This window comes from Nannospalax galili, unplaced genomic scaffold (assembly GCF_000622305.1).
Source record: "Nannospalax galili isolate Female #2095 unplaced genomic scaffold, S.galili_v1.0 scaffold255, whole genome shotgun sequence".
In the NCBI taxonomy this organism is placed as follows: Eukaryota; Metazoa; Chordata; class Mammalia; order Rodentia; family Spalacidae; genus Nannospalax; species Nannospalax galili.
In genome coordinates, this window is record NW_008338999.1 from 3779277 (window position 1) to 3799390 (window position 20114).

Here is a 20114-nt window from a genome sequence, read left to right on the forward strand (position 1 = left end):
CCTCCCCCCCCCCCCCCCCGCTTAAACTTCATTGTATATATATTTTTATGTGACCTGCTTCAAGTTATTTCTGGAAAATGTGTCAAAAATGCTTCTGTAAAATAATAAAAATATTATAAAATTATAAAAACAATTAAAAAGAATGAATCAGTGATTCTGATTAGTGAATCTGAAAACAATGAGATGTGAATAGCAAGTCGACTTTCTCCAGCATGTGGCTGCAGAGCTACCACTGATCACCTGTCCTTTTCCTCTTAAATTACTGGGGCAGTGTCCTCTGTGTCAAAAATGCTTCTGTAAAATAATAAAAATATTATAAAATTATAAAAACAATTAAAAAGAATGAATCAGTGATTCTGATTAGTGAATCTGAAAACAATGAGATGTGAATAGCAAGTCGACTTTCTCCAGCATGTGGCTGCAGAGCTACCACTGATCACCTGTCCTTTTCCTCTTAAATTACTGGGGCAGTGTCCTCTTTTTGGGTCATACCTGGTAAAGTAACTTTATCTGACTCAAGAACTCAGTACAGAAAATACACTTGCCTGTGTCATACTGGATAACCTTTGGTGGTTACCCTTTGACCTCTAATTCCTTTTAGTTTGAAGACTATTGTAAATTGTTGAAAACACAATTAGAGAGATGGAAGAGTTGATATCTGGCAGCACCATCTATCTTATCTCATTTAAGGCAGAGATCGCGCCAGTATCTAAGTTACTTAATCCCATTGTCACCTGGTTGTCTAAAATTACAGTTCAAAAACCTTAGCTTAGCAGTCCTTTGGCTCAACACAAATCTGTAGCCAAAGTTCCTGTCATTTTAGCCCTGCCCACTTCCCATCCTTATATAACCACACCATCTGCTCTAGCTAACTATGTTTCTCCCTTTGCTTGATCACATGAAACCACCGTATCAGTCCATGCTTTTATATGTGATTATTCCATGTGACACAGAATCTTCTACTCAGCTGTAAATTCCACTCCAAATTCGATTAGCATATTAGATAGCAATGAGTGTCTGACAATTTCTGCTTCTGCCATTAGGTTTAAGGGCAAAGACTCTCCTTTATTTATTTCTGAATTTCTAGCATCTGGACAGGGCTTGCAGCTTAGACATCAATCGGTAAATGTGCAAAGGAGAATAAATGTAGAAATCATAAAAGAAAAAAGTTGTACTTTAGAAATGAAAGTGGAAAATTCGTACCTTCATTTATGAAGATGAGAACATGCATGAAATAAGTAGAGCGATGACAACTTTCTAAAGGCAGACTTTTTTAACAGCTTTTTAAAATGACTGTAAAATGACTACTTAATCTAACAGTGTGGTGTTAAGCAAATTGCATAACCTTCCTAAGGCTTCCCTCCCTTCCACCCCCACTCCAACTGGAAACTCCCACACATTGCTCAGACTTCAACTCACAACCTACTTCATAGAAGAAGCTTTCCTGAGCTCTCACACTCTACTTCACTGGAATTCTAAACTCCTGGAACCCTCCAGAACTGGGGTCTCCCCTGGCAAACTGCTTCCTGAGAGGCATGGTGTGACTATTCCTTTTCCTCACTTTGTCCATGGCATGCAGCTCAGAGCTAAGGACAGCAGGCTATTGGCTTACTAAGCAAACATACCCGAAAGGAGGGAACCAGCATAGCTGCTCACTTAGATCTTTTTATACTTCTGAAAATACAAATCAGGAAAATTCAAAGGCAAGTGATTGCATCATAATATATCCAGTATGTTATACTGGACTGATCAGTTTACTGTTCAATCCTCTCTCATCTACTCTTACCTATATAATCATTAGTAAATCCTTTCCTCTAAGGTTTTGTCATGTCACAAGTTCTACCCAGTGTTGAAATACAGTTTCTTTAATCTGTTCTCTGAAATGTATTGCAAATATTTTCTAAAATGCATACAATAGAAAAAATTTTACCGATTATTGAGTTGCTACTCCATTCCCCTTCTTTCTCCTCTTTCCCTTTTTACAAAGAGGTAGAATTCAGCAAACTGAGGGTCAAAGCAAGTAGACAGCTATTTAATGAAAAATTTCCTGAAGTGAAAAGTATGTGTTATTGGTTGGAGCATAAAATATAACAACCAGAACAAACAAACAAAAACAGCAAATATGCTGCTGTTAAAATGTCTTAGTGTTCTAAAAGTTCACAAATGGTCGAAGTGTAGAGACTAAGAGTGTGCAGAATGCTGGTCCTTGGACAGGACTCCTATATTAAACTACACTCACAAGGGTTCAGAAACCATTGTGGAAGAGGGGGTGGAAAGATTGTAAGAGTCAGGGAGGAGGCGCATGACCATATGGAAATAGAGTCCTACAAGCTCCTGGGACCCTGCTCATATGAACCTACAGCATATGGAAAAAAGAGTCCTACAAGCTCCTGGGACACTGCTCTTATGAACCTACAGCAATGGTGTCAGCATGTACAGGACCAATGCAAACTCAAGCAGACAAAAACCCAGCATAGAACTGGGGAAATGGGCAGCTGACCTCAATCTTAGCTGAAGAAACATTGGCAACTGATTACTGCTGGGTGATGAAGAGCTGATCTTCTAAATCAAGAGACTCTGGATAGGCTGACTAGACCTCAGTATATGAACTTGTGCTGAGGGACATCTGAGGACACTAACTTGACACAATAACCTTAAGACAAATGACAGAATGTATGAATTCCAGTGGGTTGGCTATGCGAGAGTGCCAGTGGGGACGAGGATATAAAGATGATTAAGATTAATTGAGATGTTCTGTATGAAATACACAAAAATTCAATTAAAATTTAAATAAGTAAATAAAATAAAATGTTTTACTGTTTTAATTCCATGGGTGAATTACTGAATAAGTCATATTTTAATAAGGTGTAAAGCAATTCAAGCATGCTGATTTCAGGTGTTTCAAAGCACAAGTAATTAATATTGTTGGGTATCTGACTCATTTGCTTTTCATATGAAAATATTGTTATAGGACTTTTTCCCCAACACATCGATAATTAAGAGTAAATGGACAAATATGAAAAATTCCCATCTTGACATTGCTAAGACCCCAAGAATACCATTTCTTACTTAACTGGTAATTTCCAGTTTTGACTTAGAGCAAGACCAGTCAACCCATGCCCTAGACCTTGTCTTGTTATAGGGGAAAGGGAATTCAGGCTTCAATCAAAGATGGTATCAACAGAAAGCTTGACTCTCCCCACAAGGCTTTCAACAACTTTTCTGACAGCCTTCTAATAGAGATACTGATGAGTGATTTGGAAATCTCTCTTTTTTCTCTCCCAAACAAATCACTCCCTTATGCAAATAATAGCAATTATCGCTATCAAGGGAGTTGATTTATAAGGTTGTATTAAAGATTCAGGAAGATCTGGGGAATGTTCTTATCTCCAGTTCCTACTGAGATGAGCAGAAAGGAGCTGCAGGCCATGGATGGAGCATATAAAGGCCTTTCCTTGGAGGTCTGCTTCCATTGGCTGCATTCCTCAGAGCTCAGTCACCATGCCCTGCGCACACACAAGCAGTGCATGCCTAACTATGTAGGACGGTTGTCACTGTTCCTTCTACTGTTCCTTCCAGTCCACACCTTGTTTTTTTTGGTTTTTTTAAATTCACATCATCTAATAATTTCAGGTGGTTCATATCTTCAGAAGTGCTCTTCTCTTCCTTAAAAAATGAGTGTTCCCTTTAGATTAAATAAACCAATAAAACCTGCTTTCAGTAGGAAAAACCAAAATGTTTAAAAATGCTTTACTCTTTAAATATCCGATTTTTTGAAACACAAAATGGAGACTTGTGACAACTAAGAACTTTCATAAAAAAATTTCTTCCAATGCTGTAAGAAACATCATACTTGATAATAAAATAAAACTTTTAAACCATTAAAAATATGTAATCCAGGGGCTGGAGAGATGGGTCAGTGGTTAAGCACACTGGTTGTTCTTGCAGAAGACCCAGGTTCGAATCCCAGCACCCACATGACAGCTAACAACTGTCCATAACTCAATTTCCAGGGGATCTGATGGCCTCTTCTGTCCTCCGCAGGCACTGCATGACACAGGTGTACTTACCTACATACAGGCAATGCATTCATAAAGATAAGATAAAAATAATAAAAAAAAATATTTTCAAAAAGTAATTCTTTATGCAGCAAATCAAATGAACAAAATACATCAAACATTTTCTCATTTAAAAATCATAAATCAAAGACCATCTGTTTCATTTTTGGACTGAGATAGGTTGACAGAGGCTCCAAGATCCTCATGACATTCTGGTTTTTAAATGCTTTTATGTCTGGACAAAATTTATAGTGGAGTGCAATAAAACTGATTTAATTATTAAAGTATGATTTGTTGCACAAGCTTTGCTTAAGAGAAGCTTACTATGTGTAATTATTTACATAAATGTTTTACATGTATTATTAGTTCATTTGTTCCTAAAAATGATACAATGATGCTGTTATCAAATTCATTTGTCTAATTCAATGAGACTATGAAGTTCAAAGAAACTTCCTGAAAAGGAAAAGTTAGGAAAGGAGGCAGCCCAGTTTCTAAATTAGCAGCCAGGCTCTGAACTCTTATTTGATGTGCTACACTAGACAGACTCGGCAAACTCTGATATTCATTGACTTACAAAGATGGCAAAACTTTATGGCAAATAAACAAAATTCAGAATAAAATATTTCTTTTACATTTTCTAAGAAAAATGAAACAAAGGAAATTGACTCACAGGAAGAAAAAGCAGCTTCAATAGAATTTATATCCCAAAATTCTTAGTTCAAGTTAAATGCAAAAATATATTGATGTATTTTGGGACACTAATATGTCAGTTGCCATTGTGATTACAATGAAATAAAAAACTTCTTAGAGTTTATATTAGAATTTCAGGTAAACTACTATTGGTTCTGAAAGATGGATGGGTATGTATCACTTCAAAGTGGATATTTCAAAACAATGACGAAATGGATGGTTCTAGATGGGCACATGGAAAAGGTGCAGAGGTCATGGCCTGGGCCTCAGTGTGCTCCTTCAGTTGTCTGAAAGTACAAACAAAGGACCTTGAAGTCATGCTTTGTCATTTTTCTGAATTGTGAGGGCAAGGTCAACTTCAGTGTGCCAGCTACAAAAATTAAAGTGGGGTTTGGTGGAAAAGGTAAAGTATTCTCCCTATGATTTCAAAACTCACAGGTGACATATATACCTCACAACTGTCCATTTGGCTACCAAAAGAAATAGAAGGGAAGATAAGATATAAGTAAGAAGTCTCCTAAATTTGACATCTTTCAAGAAAAAAAAAAAAAAGGGACTATATCTAAAGTCAGAGCTAGGCATGGTAGCACACATGCAATTCCAATTTTTGGGAGACAGGTCAGAGGATAACAAGTTCCACACTGAACTGGGCTACAGAGCTACAGAGTGAGATGCTTTCTCAAACACACACACACGCACACACTTGAAATTAATAAACACTGACATCACGTTCAGCATGAGAGAAGACTTTACATAGCCGCATACAATCAATGTTTAGAAACTTCCAGTAAAGGAGAATATTTGGAAAGTAGAAATTAGTTTGCCAGTTGGAATCAACTTGTGCTTAATTTTCTTGTGGCCTTTATAATTCATCTAGACAATACAGCCTCAATTCAACATGATTTGTGGATTCACATACATAAAAGGAGTAGAATTATGAAAACCTACAACCACTTTCAGTTTTTCACAGGGAAGATCAAATAAGGCTAAAGTACTATCTACTGAACTAGACGTTGGCCATTTTTGCCTTTTGAATGTGGGGCAGTAACGGAGTCCATTAAAATAGAGAAATAAGCACACATGTATTGCAAGTGCAGGGCAGCAACGTGTGGTCTTTCCTTCCTATTTCTTATTCATTGTCATAATACAAAACAGGCAAAAAAATTGGCTATAATTAGAAAAGCCATGATGATTAGTCTTAATCGTTTTTAGTCTTAGTAGCAACAAAAGATTTATTACTGCAATTCAAGGATATTATTCAATTTTATTTCATGAATGATATGCTTATTATTTCTATAAGTTGCTGAATCATTTTTAATTAACTTATTTATTTTTATTTTATGTGTATGAGTGTTATACCTGCATGTGTATAAGTGTACTCATGTTGTGCAGTGCCCTTGGAGGACAGAAGAAAGCATCAGATCTCCTGGAACTGGAGTTAGAGATGGTTGTGAGCTGCCATGTGGGTGCTGGAATCCAAATCCAGCTCTTCTGCAAGAACATCTATGTTAGGCTTGACAAAGATTCTTTCTGGTATATATTCTGGAATGCTACAGCTAGATCATACGGCAGTGTTATTTTTTGAGAAACTTTCTTTTTTTTTAAACTTTAAAAAAATTGTATTTATTATTTTTATTTTACGTGTATGCGTGTATTGCCTACATGTAGGTAAGTGCACCCGTGTTGTGCAATGTCCGTGGAGGTCAGAAGAGGCTGTCAGATCCCCTGGGACTGGAGTTATGGACAGTTGTTAGCTGCCATGTGGGTGCTGGGATTTGAACCCAGGTTTTCTGCATGAACAACCAGTGTTCTTAACCACTGAGCCATCTCTCCAGGCCCGAGAAACTTTCATACTGATTGCCATAGTGACTGCACCAGCAGCAGTGTATGAAGGCTCCTCTTTCCATAGGTCCTTGCCAGTATCTGATGTTTGTTTCCTTGACAATAGCTATTGTGATTTGGGTGTGAAGAGATATCAATGTAATTTGATTTTGTATTTTGCTGATGGTTAAGGATGTTGAATTTTTTTCAAATATCTACTGTTCATTAGAACTTTGTTCTTTTGAGAGCTATGTTTTCAATTCATTGACCATCTATGGACTTGATTATATAATTTTATTATTAGTGCTTAGCTTTTGGAAATTTTTTATAAATTCAATGGCATTTGAGATACTAAGAGTTTGTCTTTTTCTGCCTCCATATGAATTTTAGAATTGTTTTATTTTCTAGTTTGGTGAACAATGTCATGGAATTTTGGTAGTAATTACATTGATCAACTATCTTCTGCGTTACCATTATTTAATACACATGAGTGATATACAGGGAGAAACAGTTCAAAAGGGATCGATTAGAAATAAAGCTGGATTCATTTCATATACTAGATAATTCACTAATTTTTAACCAGCTTTAAGATATGTATCTGCCCTATAGCATGAGGTAATATTGATTAATTCACTCAGAGGTAAAACTGGAATGGCAAATTTGAAGCTGGGGTAACATTGTTTTGTCAATGGGGAGAGTTTTGTTCCAAGTACATAATAATAAAGAAAGGATTTGCTAGGGAAAGATGGGAAGAGAGCTCTTCAGCTCTCTGCATCTTCTCAATGTAGTCTCTACTTTGTGCTACATTTAGTGATATTTAGGTTTGTTTCCACTGCCATCTGTGACCTTTTCAGTGTTCGCCTCAGAGCACAACTTGGCTCCTGACTATCACTAGATGCAGGGTAAATATTTTCACCTGTATGAAATAAGTATGAGAAAAAAGAAGCATTCTAAGATGTGGAAAGTAAAGAACTAGATTTTGGACTCACTCTGCACAGCAGTGAAGAGGCAAATACTGTACATTTGGTCACTACCCAATACACAAAAGATCATGTATATGTTTGGGGAATGAATGCATTCCCATGACAGAAACAGCTCAGTGAGTGAATAAATATACTAAAATGAGAGAACAGGCAATCTCTGAGCTTTGGAAAGTGTTATAAAGTAATAGCAAGAGGAGGGAATGTGTCGGCTTATAAACAAATAACTACCAGAAATATCTAAGAACTAAGAGTGACATAAACAATAACAACATGTTACAGTTTTCTTTGCATTATTCCATTTTCTTTTTGACAACAGTGTTGAGCATAGGGAGAGAAGGTTTTATTATGCTTGCTTTTGTTGTTGTTTTGATAGATGAAGAGCTGAGCCTTAGAAAAGTTAAGTGACTTGAAGAGGTGCATTTCAAACAGAAATATTTAACACTGTCAAATGGAGAAAACCGAATCAGGAGTGCAAAGAATGTCACTGTGTCTGGCATGGACTTACTGGGTCTATGCAAAGTGAATTTGGAAAGGAGGGAAGAGGGACATTGGAAACAGAGACTAACATTTTGAGACACAGCTGTTGAGAGAGGCCTTAAAATGGGTATCACATGTGACAATGACAGAGAATCAGAAATCACACCCTCTAGACATTAGTAGGAGGCAAACTTTTAGGAATAAGTGGGAGAACATGATTATCTTCTCTTATCCAAAAATGCAGCATGCTTCCAGTAAACTGGTTTCCAACACATCTAACGTATGTCTGTGCATGTCCAGGACTTCTGACTGAGCAGCTTAACAGCCCCAGGCTCTACTTGGTTTGGGCTATGTACACACTCCTAACAGTACACTGGTAATGTAGGATCCCTCCCTGCCTGAACTATGCATACAAGGCCCTCTCCTAACCAGGCAGCTAACAGCCTGCTTGGACAATCCCTTATTTACCATCTTGTGCCTATGCATAATTGGGTGTGCATATGATTAAATGCATATGCATTATGGGAAAGGACATGCGCAGTAGAGAAAAATTTACATAACCTAAGCTTGTCAATCAAAACAGAGAACCATCTGCACTAAGCCTTTTGGCACCTAACCTTCAACTCTTGAATCCCATAAATGGATGCCCCAAATAATAATCAGAGCCCTTGAGTACATCCTTTTCAAGTGGCTCCCATGCACCCTTCTAGGATATTTCTGGTCTGTACTATCTATTGCTTTGCTTTTGAATAAAGTATCTTTGCTACTTTGAAAATCACTCTGCACCTTTATTTCAATCTTTGAATAAGACATCAAGAATCTGGGAACACCTGCTCCAGACACTGACCACTGGTTTAACAGAATTAGGAGCAGGAATACTGTTTAACAGTAGAGCTATCCCAGCTTCCTACTCGCTTGGAAAGTAACACCTTGTTTGTGCAAACCCTAAGAAGCCCTGGTGTAATGGCGGAATCTACTTTAGGATGCGAACTCTAGGCATTTCATTTGTATGTTTGTTTCAAATGAAGATGTGAGAAAGACATCCTAGTGAAATGCCACATTGTTCTTGGCTATTCTAACTGTAAGTGGGAAGTCCATATGAGGTACTGGAAGAGGTGGGCATGGTTAACAAAAGGCATAAATTCTAGAATAGTTGTCAAATAAGTGTACATACTTCAAATTCTTCTACTTCACATATTAAATACTAAGCTAAATTTCTCACTCTTAACATACATGTACATAAATACACACATATCTACTCATAAGAACTGGACCTGGTGGTTACATGTTTGTATCGGAACAGGGGTTACACACTGAGAACCTGTCTTACACAAGAAACCCAACAGCAATTATAACACACACACACACACATACACACAAACACACACACACACACACACACACACACACAAACATTAGCTTTAAAAAATCAGAAATTACAAAAGCTATTCTCTGTGTTCTGAGTCACAACTACTCTGTCTTGTTCAGAAAATGATATTTTTTTTCTTAATATTAGCCTGCCAGTTATGGAATGCAGATTTAAAGAGGTAAGAGACATTTGATTTTCAAATGTGAATCAGCAGCAGAATTGCTAGTTAAACCTCCTCCGACATCTTACTCAGTTTTGCAGAGACCAGTATATTTTAGATAATGGAACATAATTTACACATTGTTACTTTCTCTTGCTAAACTTGGTTAATGAACACACAAAGCACACTGTGACTGTGTCTACATTTCATACACACATCTAGATAGAAAGTGACAAATTTAGGCCATCATTCGGCTATTTGAAAACATTTATCTTGATGACATTAAACATCTGGCTGTTTCTAAATACCAAGATGTTGGATGTCCTGCAGATAAAATATTCCAGTGTCTTCTTGAATATTTACTTGTCTGTTGCATAAAAATACACATTTGCATGCATACATCTCTTCCTACTTCAGACACAAGCGCAGCTTTCACATGGATACAGTGGGAATCAGAGGCAGGGAGTGTCAGGTGTGAATTTTCTTTTATTATTTTTCTTAGTGAATCTTTGTACTACAGAAAGGTCTTTTGATTTCCTTTTCTGAAAATAAGAGTTAATTGCCATTTCAACTCTGTAAATTGAAAGGTAACGATTTGCTCAAGGAAGGTAGCTAGGTATTTTAGCCTTCCTTTGCAATGACACTAAAATGGGAGGGGCATAACACAAGGCAGGCTTAGTGGACTGACTCAGCCATGAGGTTGAAATGCTACATAAAACATTGCCTATCCAGTGATATTCTAAGCATTTTATTCTTCCTCAGCACATCCATTATGCATTCAAATGAAATGGCAAGAGTTCAAGCTTCTAAAGTGACAGTATTGCTGTTCAGAGAGATGGTTAGGCAGAAGGATGGGAATAAGGTAATAAACACAAATTCTATATTTGGGTTTTTAATTAGACCCTAATTTCTTTGCATCCTTAAAGACCGGATGACCCAACTTCTCAGCCATACTTTGTTATGCTAGTTTAATAAAAGAAAAAGCTAGCCTTTTGCAGAACAAGGAAAATATTTTATAAAGTAGAATATGTATTTTGAATATCAGCTTAAAATAAAGATTCATGTTCTTTTCAGTTTTCTCCATTTTAAAATAATTCTTTATACTTGTTTATAGCACATTCTAAGTATTTTAAATCAAGATTGCTCACAGTCCCTACTAGCAAAGGGAAATGAATGTTAGAGTGAAAAACAATTCCCTGGGAACGGGAAACTACCAGACAATAAAATAACACACCACAAATCACACACATCAGCTCCATTCCATACCTTTTGGATCACTCAGGATGGAGCCGAAGGCACTGATGACCACATCGGCTTTCAGGCGCACTATTTGATTTTCATCTTCAATCCAGTTTCCAGCCTCATCTTGCTCTGTCCGAACAAACTGCATGGCCACAATTTTCCCACCTTTGACTATAACCTTCTTTGGGGATAGGAATGGCAAAAATTCACATTTTTCTTCTTTAGCAAGTTCCATCTAAAACAAAAGAACAGGGAAACAAAATTTGAAAAATGTTGGCTACTCTATACAAGACTTTATCTTCTATTTAATTATATGTGCTAAACAGTTATAATGTATAAGTTTACATGAAGTATATTTATTTTTATTTATTATTTTTATTTTATGTGTATGAGTATATTGCCTGCATGTATGTAAGTTCACACATGTTGTGCAATGCCCGTGGAGGTCAGAAGAGGGGCTCTGGATTACCTGGAACTGGAGTTACATCAGTTTTTAGCTGTCATGTGGGTTTGGGAATCCAGCCTGAGTCCTCTGCAAGAGCAGCCAGTGCTCCTAGCCACTAAGCCATCCTTCCAGTCCTCTTTTTTGTTGTTGTTGTTCTTTTAGAAACAGGGTCTCCCTGTTGTCCCAGCTGGCCTGGGGCTCACTATGTATACCAGGTTGCCCTTGAACTCACAGAGATCCACCTTCTTCTGCCTCCCGCATGCTGGGACTACAGGCATGCACCACCATGCCTGGCTCCTCTCTCTCTCTCTCTCTCTCTCTCTCTCTCTCTCTCTCTCTCTCTTTCTAAAGCTGAGTTTCAGATATTAACTGTTAACTTTGGGGAGTCTTGAATTTGAACTGTGATAACAAATTTTGTAGGTCAAGGTATCATAAACTAATTCCAGTTGTGGATATAGCCCAGTGGTAGCACACTTCTACCTCATGTGAGGTCCTGGGTTCATTCTCCAGCACTGCAAAATAGTTTTTTCCTCAAATCTTATTTATTAAATGTTGTATAGTCAGTGATGTGTGAGGTTCTCAACTCTAAAGCATTCTGGTCTCCTTATACCTTTATTTTTGCAGAGTAATCTCTCTTTTTGATTAAGTAGCATATGAAAATACTTTTCTTTGTTAACCTGCTGCATGTATCTGAACTAGAAAAAAAAAATCAATACAGTGGGTGAGTCGATCTGTGCAAGCACATGTCTGGAATAGTAGGTAGGGGGAAGAAAGCTCGAGAAACTTCTCTTTGCAACAGCATAGTCATGAGCATTATAAAGGAACATTTGAAGAGAGGAAAGCGCAGCTCTCCTGGCAACAACCATCTTCCTTCTCTTCTGAAATTAACTCTGCCAACAAATTGGGTATGTAGGTCGCCCATTTACAGAGAATGTGAATATTTACTGATTTTATTCTTTCACTCATTGTTTCAGGGATACCCAGGCCTTTGTCGATATTTCAGAGCCAGTATGTTGAGTGTGTAGCAAAAATATACAAGGTGGAGGCCACTGCAGAGTCCTTTCCTGCACCTGTGGAAGCCAGGTAGGCTCTTGGTGGGGTGTCTAGAGAGGGAGGCTGGGAGGAAGGGTTCTGTGGTAGAAGGTGATAAATCACATTGCCTGAGCCAGTAAAAAAGGAAAGACTGCTGCCTATAGGAATGTGCTCAGTGGGGGACTACCTCTCAGGAATGCAGCGTCCAGAGTCTGAACACAAGAGAACCTACCTGCTCTTCTCATTTTGAAAGTTTGGGTCAGGCTGGGGTTTTTATATTCAACATACTCCTAGCTGACGCACTGATGCTATGCTCTTGATTCTGTGGTGACTTCTTAGGGATCACTATCTTATTAGACTGTAGCTGAGTGAATCAAAGCCTGATGGTTATACAACTTCAAGATATACAGTCTATCTTTGGTATTAAAATTGCAAGGAGGCAGTGTTATTAGACAAATATATCACATAATGACTTCTAAGATATGAAAGACTATAAAATAAAACACTTGGGGCAAAAGGAATAATAGAACAGGAAGGGTTAACTGGGGTGGGGAATGGGAGGATAGTACAATAGAAGGTGTATGGGGATTAATAACTAAAAATAAAGACCTTATTAAGAAGTCATAATGGAGCCTAGCACTTGGGAGGCAGAGGCAGGCAGATCTCTGTGAGTTCAAGGCCAGCCTGGTCTACATAGTGAGTTCCAGGACAGCTGAGAGCTGGGGCTACAAGGAGACCCTGTCTCAAAAAGGCCCAAAAAGAAAAAAAAACATACACACACATATACACACATATATATATACACACATATAACGTATACAGGAGCAATATTAAAAGAGTTAAAGTGAATTTATCCCATAAAGGGGGTTGGGAGGAACAATACCCTTAACCAGACACCATTGGCTAGCCAATAAATAATGCAGTGCCAGGAATGGACACCTTTGTTTGGAGTTGTTGATCAAGATGTCTCATAGACTGCCAAACAATACTGGCTATTGCCATCACTCTTGCTTACCCTTCAGAACTTAACAATAAGATCCTACTGTTGAAGATACTACATAAGAGAATAAAGGTACAAACAATGAAAAAATCAAGGTGGAATTGATATCAAAGCTTCATCTCTACTGGCTAGATTTCATAGTACTAAAAGGTACTATACATGCTACCAGAAGAGAAAAATAATCATTGCCTTCCGTAGCTATGAACCTGTGAGCTACAATAACAATTGACCCGGCAAGATGCGCCCACTGGAGCAATAACAGCAAGATTGTTAGGGAAGTAACCAACCACTTTTTTGATTGACTATAAGGCCTGCTCCACAAGATGAAGCCCATACCTGGCACTGTTATCAGTGGCAAGAACCTGTGGCTAGACATATCATAGACCATAGGGTAGAACCTGCTATTATTCAGCTAAGAGAGTATTAAACTGACACCTAATGACCTATTGCTATACCCATACATTAGTGTCTCTCTCAGTTCTCACCAGAAAATGTGCTTGCAGCAGATGGCAATTAACACTGAGAGCAGCAACAGATCAACATGCAGAGAATATGAGACTGTGGCGTGCTCAGCTCTAAACTGAACACCTATGTCACAAATATCACCTCCCAGTCTCAGGGATCTTTCTGGAAGAGGGGGCAGAAATATTGTAAGAGCTAGAGGTGGTGAATGAATACAAGGAAATCATGCATCTAGACACATGAAGGCAGGTGCATATTTGATCCTACAGTGCTTGTGACAGCAGGTACAATACCTGTACAAGCCTTAGCTAGACAAATATCCAGTATTGACGGGGGAGGTGGGCAAGAAATCTCAGCCCCAGATCAGGAACTATTTAATGGTGATTGATAGCTGCTGGGAGGGGAAGAGTCATTTTTCTTTAAGGCTGTGATGCCAGATAGGTTTACCAGGCTCTAGGAGACAAATCCACACCCAAGAGCATTTGAGGAAAAAATAGACTTGATAGGCATTTAAAATTATTAATAAAGCAAGGCATGGTGGTGCACACCTCTAATCCCAGGACTCAGGATGCAGAGGCAAATGGATTCCTGTGAGATTGAAGCCAGCCTGGTCTACATAGTGAGTTCCAGGCCAGCTGGGGTTACAGGGAGACCCTGTCTCAAAAAATAACAAGCAAACAATAATAATTAGAGGACATGGAATTGTGAGGATAGTAAGATGGAGGTCACAGTGGAGGAATGGGCCTGAATATGATCAAAATACACTGTGTGAAATTCTCAAAGAATAATTACAAATATTTTAAAACTAACAAGCAGTTTGGAAAGCCTAGACTAAAAATTAATTTCTAGGTATTTAATTTAGGTTATTTAAATTTTTTTTTCTTTTAAAGTTTTAACATTTTATTAAATATTATTTGTCTATTAATTTTAAATCAACAGATTAGTAGTAAAAAAAGTCAATGGATCTATGGAATATCATGTAATAAATATAGAAAGCAGTGGGTCTACCAGGACTCACTATCATGGCTGAATAGATGGCTCAGTGGATTAAAGCACTAGATGCTTTTCCAGAGTACATGGGTTCAGTCTTCAGCACCTGCAACCACATATAACTCCAGCTCCAGGGAACCTGATGCCCTCTTCTGGACTCTGTGGACATCTACCCACTAATGTGCATACATATACAGAGACACACAAATACATAAGAATAAAGTAAATCTTAAAAAGTTGTGCTCACTGTTTAGACAGGAGGATACAGGTTGAGTGGAACTGAATCTCTTGGAACTTGACTGCACTGCTTTATAGGATACTTTTCCCACAGGCAAAACAGGGAAAACATCTGATTGTAATGTGGTGCAATTGCATCAGTTTAAAGTGCCTAAAAGAGATTTAGGCTTATAGAAGTCACAAATAAAAGCTATTTATTCATAGTTGGCTTTCTTCTTTTGAGCAGGGGAGGGAGTTTGAGATACTTTTTCCCTGTAAGGCCAATTGGCCTGGAACTCCTGATGTAGACGAGGCTGGACTGGATAACACAGGGATCTGCTTGCCTCTGGTTTCTGAGTTCTGGTATTGAATGTGTGAGCTACCACACTTGGCTAGTTGGCATTCCTGAAATGTATTTCTCCTCTCAATATCTTCCAGTCTTCAATAGTGCTTTGTAATAAGGAATTATGATTTCCAAAGAGATGTAATTACAAAGCTTAAAACAAAAATGAAGAAGAAGCTGGGCCTGGTGTCTCATGCCTTTAATCCCAGCATTCAGGAGTCAGAGGCAAGTGTATCTCTGTGAGATCAGGGCCAGCCTGGTCTACATAGTGAGTTCCAGGCTAACTAGGGCTACAGGAAGACTCTGTCTTTAAAAAGACAAAAAAAAAAAAAGTACAATATCAAACTTTAATTTCCTGTAAATAAGATTGTATGAATTCTGGGAGGCAAATCATTCCTTGAATAATCTAATGTGCAAACTAAGCATAACATTGGTATGTAAAATGTGTTTCCTGCATTCCTTTTGTAACATTTGCATAATGTGGTACCCTATACCTCATCAGTAGAAACAAGTTTATTGTGTTTCAAAAATGTCAAGTGATGCTAAATTTTAATGATACTACCACACTTGAGTGAATAACCCTGCCAATGTTTATGGGTTGGATAAGTCAATCTGACATGTATATTTATAACAGCACTATTTTCTATGGAGGGAATTAGTAAAATACAAAACTGTACTGCAGGTGTTGGAGCGTGTGCCTCATGGGTTGATTCAGAACTCATTTTGTCCCAGTCTACATTTATGGTCTATTAATATTTAGTACCTGTTCTTAAACATGATCTGTTATACTAGCTAGTAAATTTGGAAAGAAAATTAGATACTGTCAGCAAATAACAATTTCTTTCTATAATCCATTCTGAGTTTTGAGACCCTAAATGCCATGTTAAGATCATTAAAAATCTGGATTCTCGAGCTGGAGAGTTGGTTCATCAGTTAGGACAACTGGTTTCTTTTGCAGAGGACCTGGGTTCGATTCCCAGCACCCACATAGCAGCTACAAAGTGTTCATAACTCCAGTCCCCAGGGAATCTGATGCCCTCTTCTGACCTCCATGGGCTTGCATGACATAGGCATACTTACATACATGCAGGCAATACACTCATACACATAAAAAATAATAAAAATAATAAATTATAATAAAAATAAATATATAGTATGCATAATATAATAAAAATAATAAATAATATGCATTTAAAATAATTAAATATTTTAAAAAACTGGATACTAATTAATGTTCAACTTAGATCATAGTTTCTATTCAGTCTTTTTCTTAATGATTGATGTACACTAAAACATTTATTGTGGCTCATACTAGTCTCTCCCATCAGTTGGTTCAGCTATGGTCTCTGCTCCAGCAATCCAAGGCAACAGAGATTCTGACATCTCAGACTGTGTTCTTTGTCAACAGAGGAAAGAAAAAGGGATTTGGAAATGCCCAACCAGGTTCTTATAAGCTTTATGCCAGAACTACTCTCGTGTGTGCCTTAGTTTGACTAATTCATAGTTGCTGTCCTCAGTCTCCCAAGTCAGGCATTGTCCCCAATCTCTGTCATACTGTAGCTCAACTACCAGTGGATGGGCAAAGTTATAGTTATGATATTTCTTTTTAGTGAGACAAGGTAGGACAAAGTAATTTCATTGTACAGCAGTGAGATCATATGAAATAAAACACATTCTAGAAGCTTAAAGTCTATGATGAAGATGTCAGCAGATCAACTTTAGTTCTGTGACATGCTCTGGCATGTCAGATGGTCTGACATATGACTATCTTCTTGATGTGTTCTCTCATGATCTTTCTCCTGTAAACACAGTCTTCTACATCATAATTTTCTAACACAGCAGGTTGATAAAATGCATATAGATATTTAGCTTTCCTGACCACTATCAGACTGTGTACAAAAGCTGAACAGTGTGAACTCTGTTCCTCCCAAAGATCATTCTGAATTCCTGCTATTGAAACTGTAGAGATGCAGAATTAGACCACTGGGCAGTACTCATAAATCACACTACTTGAGGCAATTATTTGGTATTAAATATAAATAACTAATATCAATTATTTTATATACAAAAAGGGAAAATTCTAAGACAGGCTGAGGAAACACTGCCTGAACATATGTACTTTTGGACAGTATTAATTATATTATGCAAAAGGACATTGAAATCATGGTAGGATTTATTTTGGGAAATAAGGAAATGTTAGGAGCCTGAGAAAAGAACAAATGAACTTAAATAATACATACTTTGAAGGATTTGTGAACAATACACAGCTACAATAGTTTCACTTTAGAACACCATAATATTTTTATCCATCTTACTTTGTGTGAGTGTATACGTATGTCTGGGAAGATATGTGCCATGACATGAGTGCGGAATGCAGAGAACAACTCAGGAGGGCTGGCTCTCTCCTTCCACCATGTAGGTCCTGGGGGTCAAATTCAGGTGAGTATTAGACTCAGATAAATTTTATGTTTAGATTTAGGTTGCATTTCCAGGATATGAACTTTGTATATACAAATATTCTAAACATACTAAACAATCCCAGTCTGAAACACTTCAAGCTCTGCACATTCTGCATTAAAAGGATACTCAACAAGAAAAGAAAAGGAAAAAGGAAAGAAAAATACATTAAAGCATGGCAAAGCTTACTTAGGTAATACCCTCATTTTGATGAAACCCAATTCCATATGGTCTTCATTTTGTATAAGGTTGGCCAATGTGCTAACAGAGTGTGAAACAGTAAGACTGTGATTGTAGTTGCTGAACCCTGAAGCAAAGTGTAACAGGATATGACGGAGCCAAAGTCAGGAGGCTGGTGGGATAGATATCATCCTCAGATTCAAGCTTCCTAATCCAAGTAAATGAAGGTGTCCTCTAAACTCATGAAAAAAAGGAACCAAGGGAATGGACTTAGGAAGCCAATTGCAGAACTGAGTTAATAGAGACCCCTTGAACCTCAAGAAAGGCTACATTAAATATAAGGTAGTAATATTTCACAAAGGGGGTAAGGGAGCCAAAGAACACATTACCTCAAAGTACAAAAGTAGGAAGCTAAGTGGTATTTAAATTGGCATAACAAATAGCAAACTCCTTCACAAAACCCCTTAACTATAGAAAGAATATATTACTAGAATTTTTATCTCTGATATCCAAGAATGATATGCAAATCATTCTTGCATATCAGCAACTGATAAATACAAACATTTGCACGTCCAGAGGTATGCCAGGCCAATCATAATACATGCCACTCAAAAGCTTACATCTAGGAATACCAACAGAGGGGCACCACTCTACTTATCTGAGTCTATCCGAAGGATTGACACATGATAGATGACCTCAAATAAAGCCTTGTTCACTAGAATGGATGATTATGTAGGCCTGCAGGATATTCAAATTAATAAAAGGAAAAATAACTGCTACTACTACACTGGGTGAAAGGCTGCTAAATGCCCTCCCAATACAGGTAGCATGGGCATGCAGACGATTCACTAACTGCCTATCGTCTTATATAGAAATTGGGAAATCAAAAAGTAAATGGTGATTTTCTTCCATTGTTAGTTACCATCAAGAAATAATGGTTACTGTCAAGAAATAACCAGTTGTCTAGTTACCTGCAGACTCAATATTTTGCTATTCAAATTAACACAATTTCTCTGGTAAAGTAATTCAGAAATGTAAGTATTAGTAAGCCTCTTCATACTTGAAGTTTATCGATGATAATAATTAGCAAGCCTGAGAATCTGGCATGCAAATGCCCCTATTTGTGGAATATCACCCATTGACTGCTTCAATATGACTGGTTTGTATTGGTTATCTTTCTCATCACAGTGGTCAAAACACTAAAGAAAACAATTTAATGGAGGGTTTATTTTAACTCATGGTTTCTGAGGGTCCAGTACATGTGGCTTGACTCCATGTGCTTACATAAACTCTTCTGACAGAAGGAACATGTGGTAGAAGAGCTTTTACAACTCACTGTGGACAGGAAGAAGGAGGAGGAGGAGGAGGAGCAGGAGGAGGAGGAAGAGGAGGAGGAGGAGGCGGAAGAAGAGGAGGAGGAGGAGGAGGAGGAGGCGGAAGAAGAGGAGGAGGAGGAGGAGGAGGAGGAAGTGGAGGAGGAAGAGGAAGTGGAGGAGGAAGAGGAGGAGGAGCAGGAGGAGGAGGAAGTGGAGGAGGAAGAGGAGGAGGAGGAGGCGGAAGAAGAGGAGGAGGAGGATGAGGATGAGGAGGACGAGGACGAGGAGGAGGAAGAGGAGGAGGAGAAGAAGAGGAGGAGGAAGAGGAGGAGGAGAAGAAGAAGAGGAGGAAGAGGAGGAGGAGGAAGAAGAGGAGGAGGAGGAGGAGGACGAGGAAGAGGAGGAGGAAGAAGAGGAGGAGGAAGAGGAGGAGGAGGAAGAAGAGGAGGAGGAGGATGAGGAGGGGGAGGAGGAGGAGGACGAGGAAGAGGAGGAGGAAGAAGAAAAGGAGGGAAGGAAGGAACAAAGGAGAGAGGGAGACTGTCAACCACAGAGAGCAGGGTCAGGAGCAAAAAATATGCCCTAAGACTTGACCCCACTGACCTACTCCATTCTGCTAGGCTCACCTTTAAATGTCCACAAACATCCCCAAAGAGCACTTCCTGCTGAGGACCAAGGGCTTAACACATGAACCTTTGGGGGACACCCATATTCAGGCCAATACACTGTTCTTATGAGGGACAATATCCTCACCAATAATCACTCAAGAGAATATGAGAATAAGCAGCAACAATTTTCCAGTGTTTAGGAATTAGGTAAAATAAATCAATTTGTTACTTTCTATTCACACACTTATTAGAAAAGTGGGGGAAA

General features: G+C 38.2%; 1 protein-coding gene across 3 annotated transcripts in view; it reads right to left on the reverse strand.

The window, feature by feature from the left end:
• Dpyd (dihydropyrimidine dehydrogenase) overlaps nt 1-20114 on the reverse strand; it is a 978758-nt gene that overhangs the window by 521555 nt on the left and 437089 nt on the right. For all 3 annotated transcript variants that reach the window (XM_008833683.3, XM_029563832.1, XM_029563833.1), the window contains exon 11: nt 10825-11035. In XM_008833683.3, the coding sequence (XP_008831905.1) occupies nt 10825-11035 (211 nt within the window). The remainder of the gene's footprint in view (nt 1-10824; nt 11036-20114) is intronic.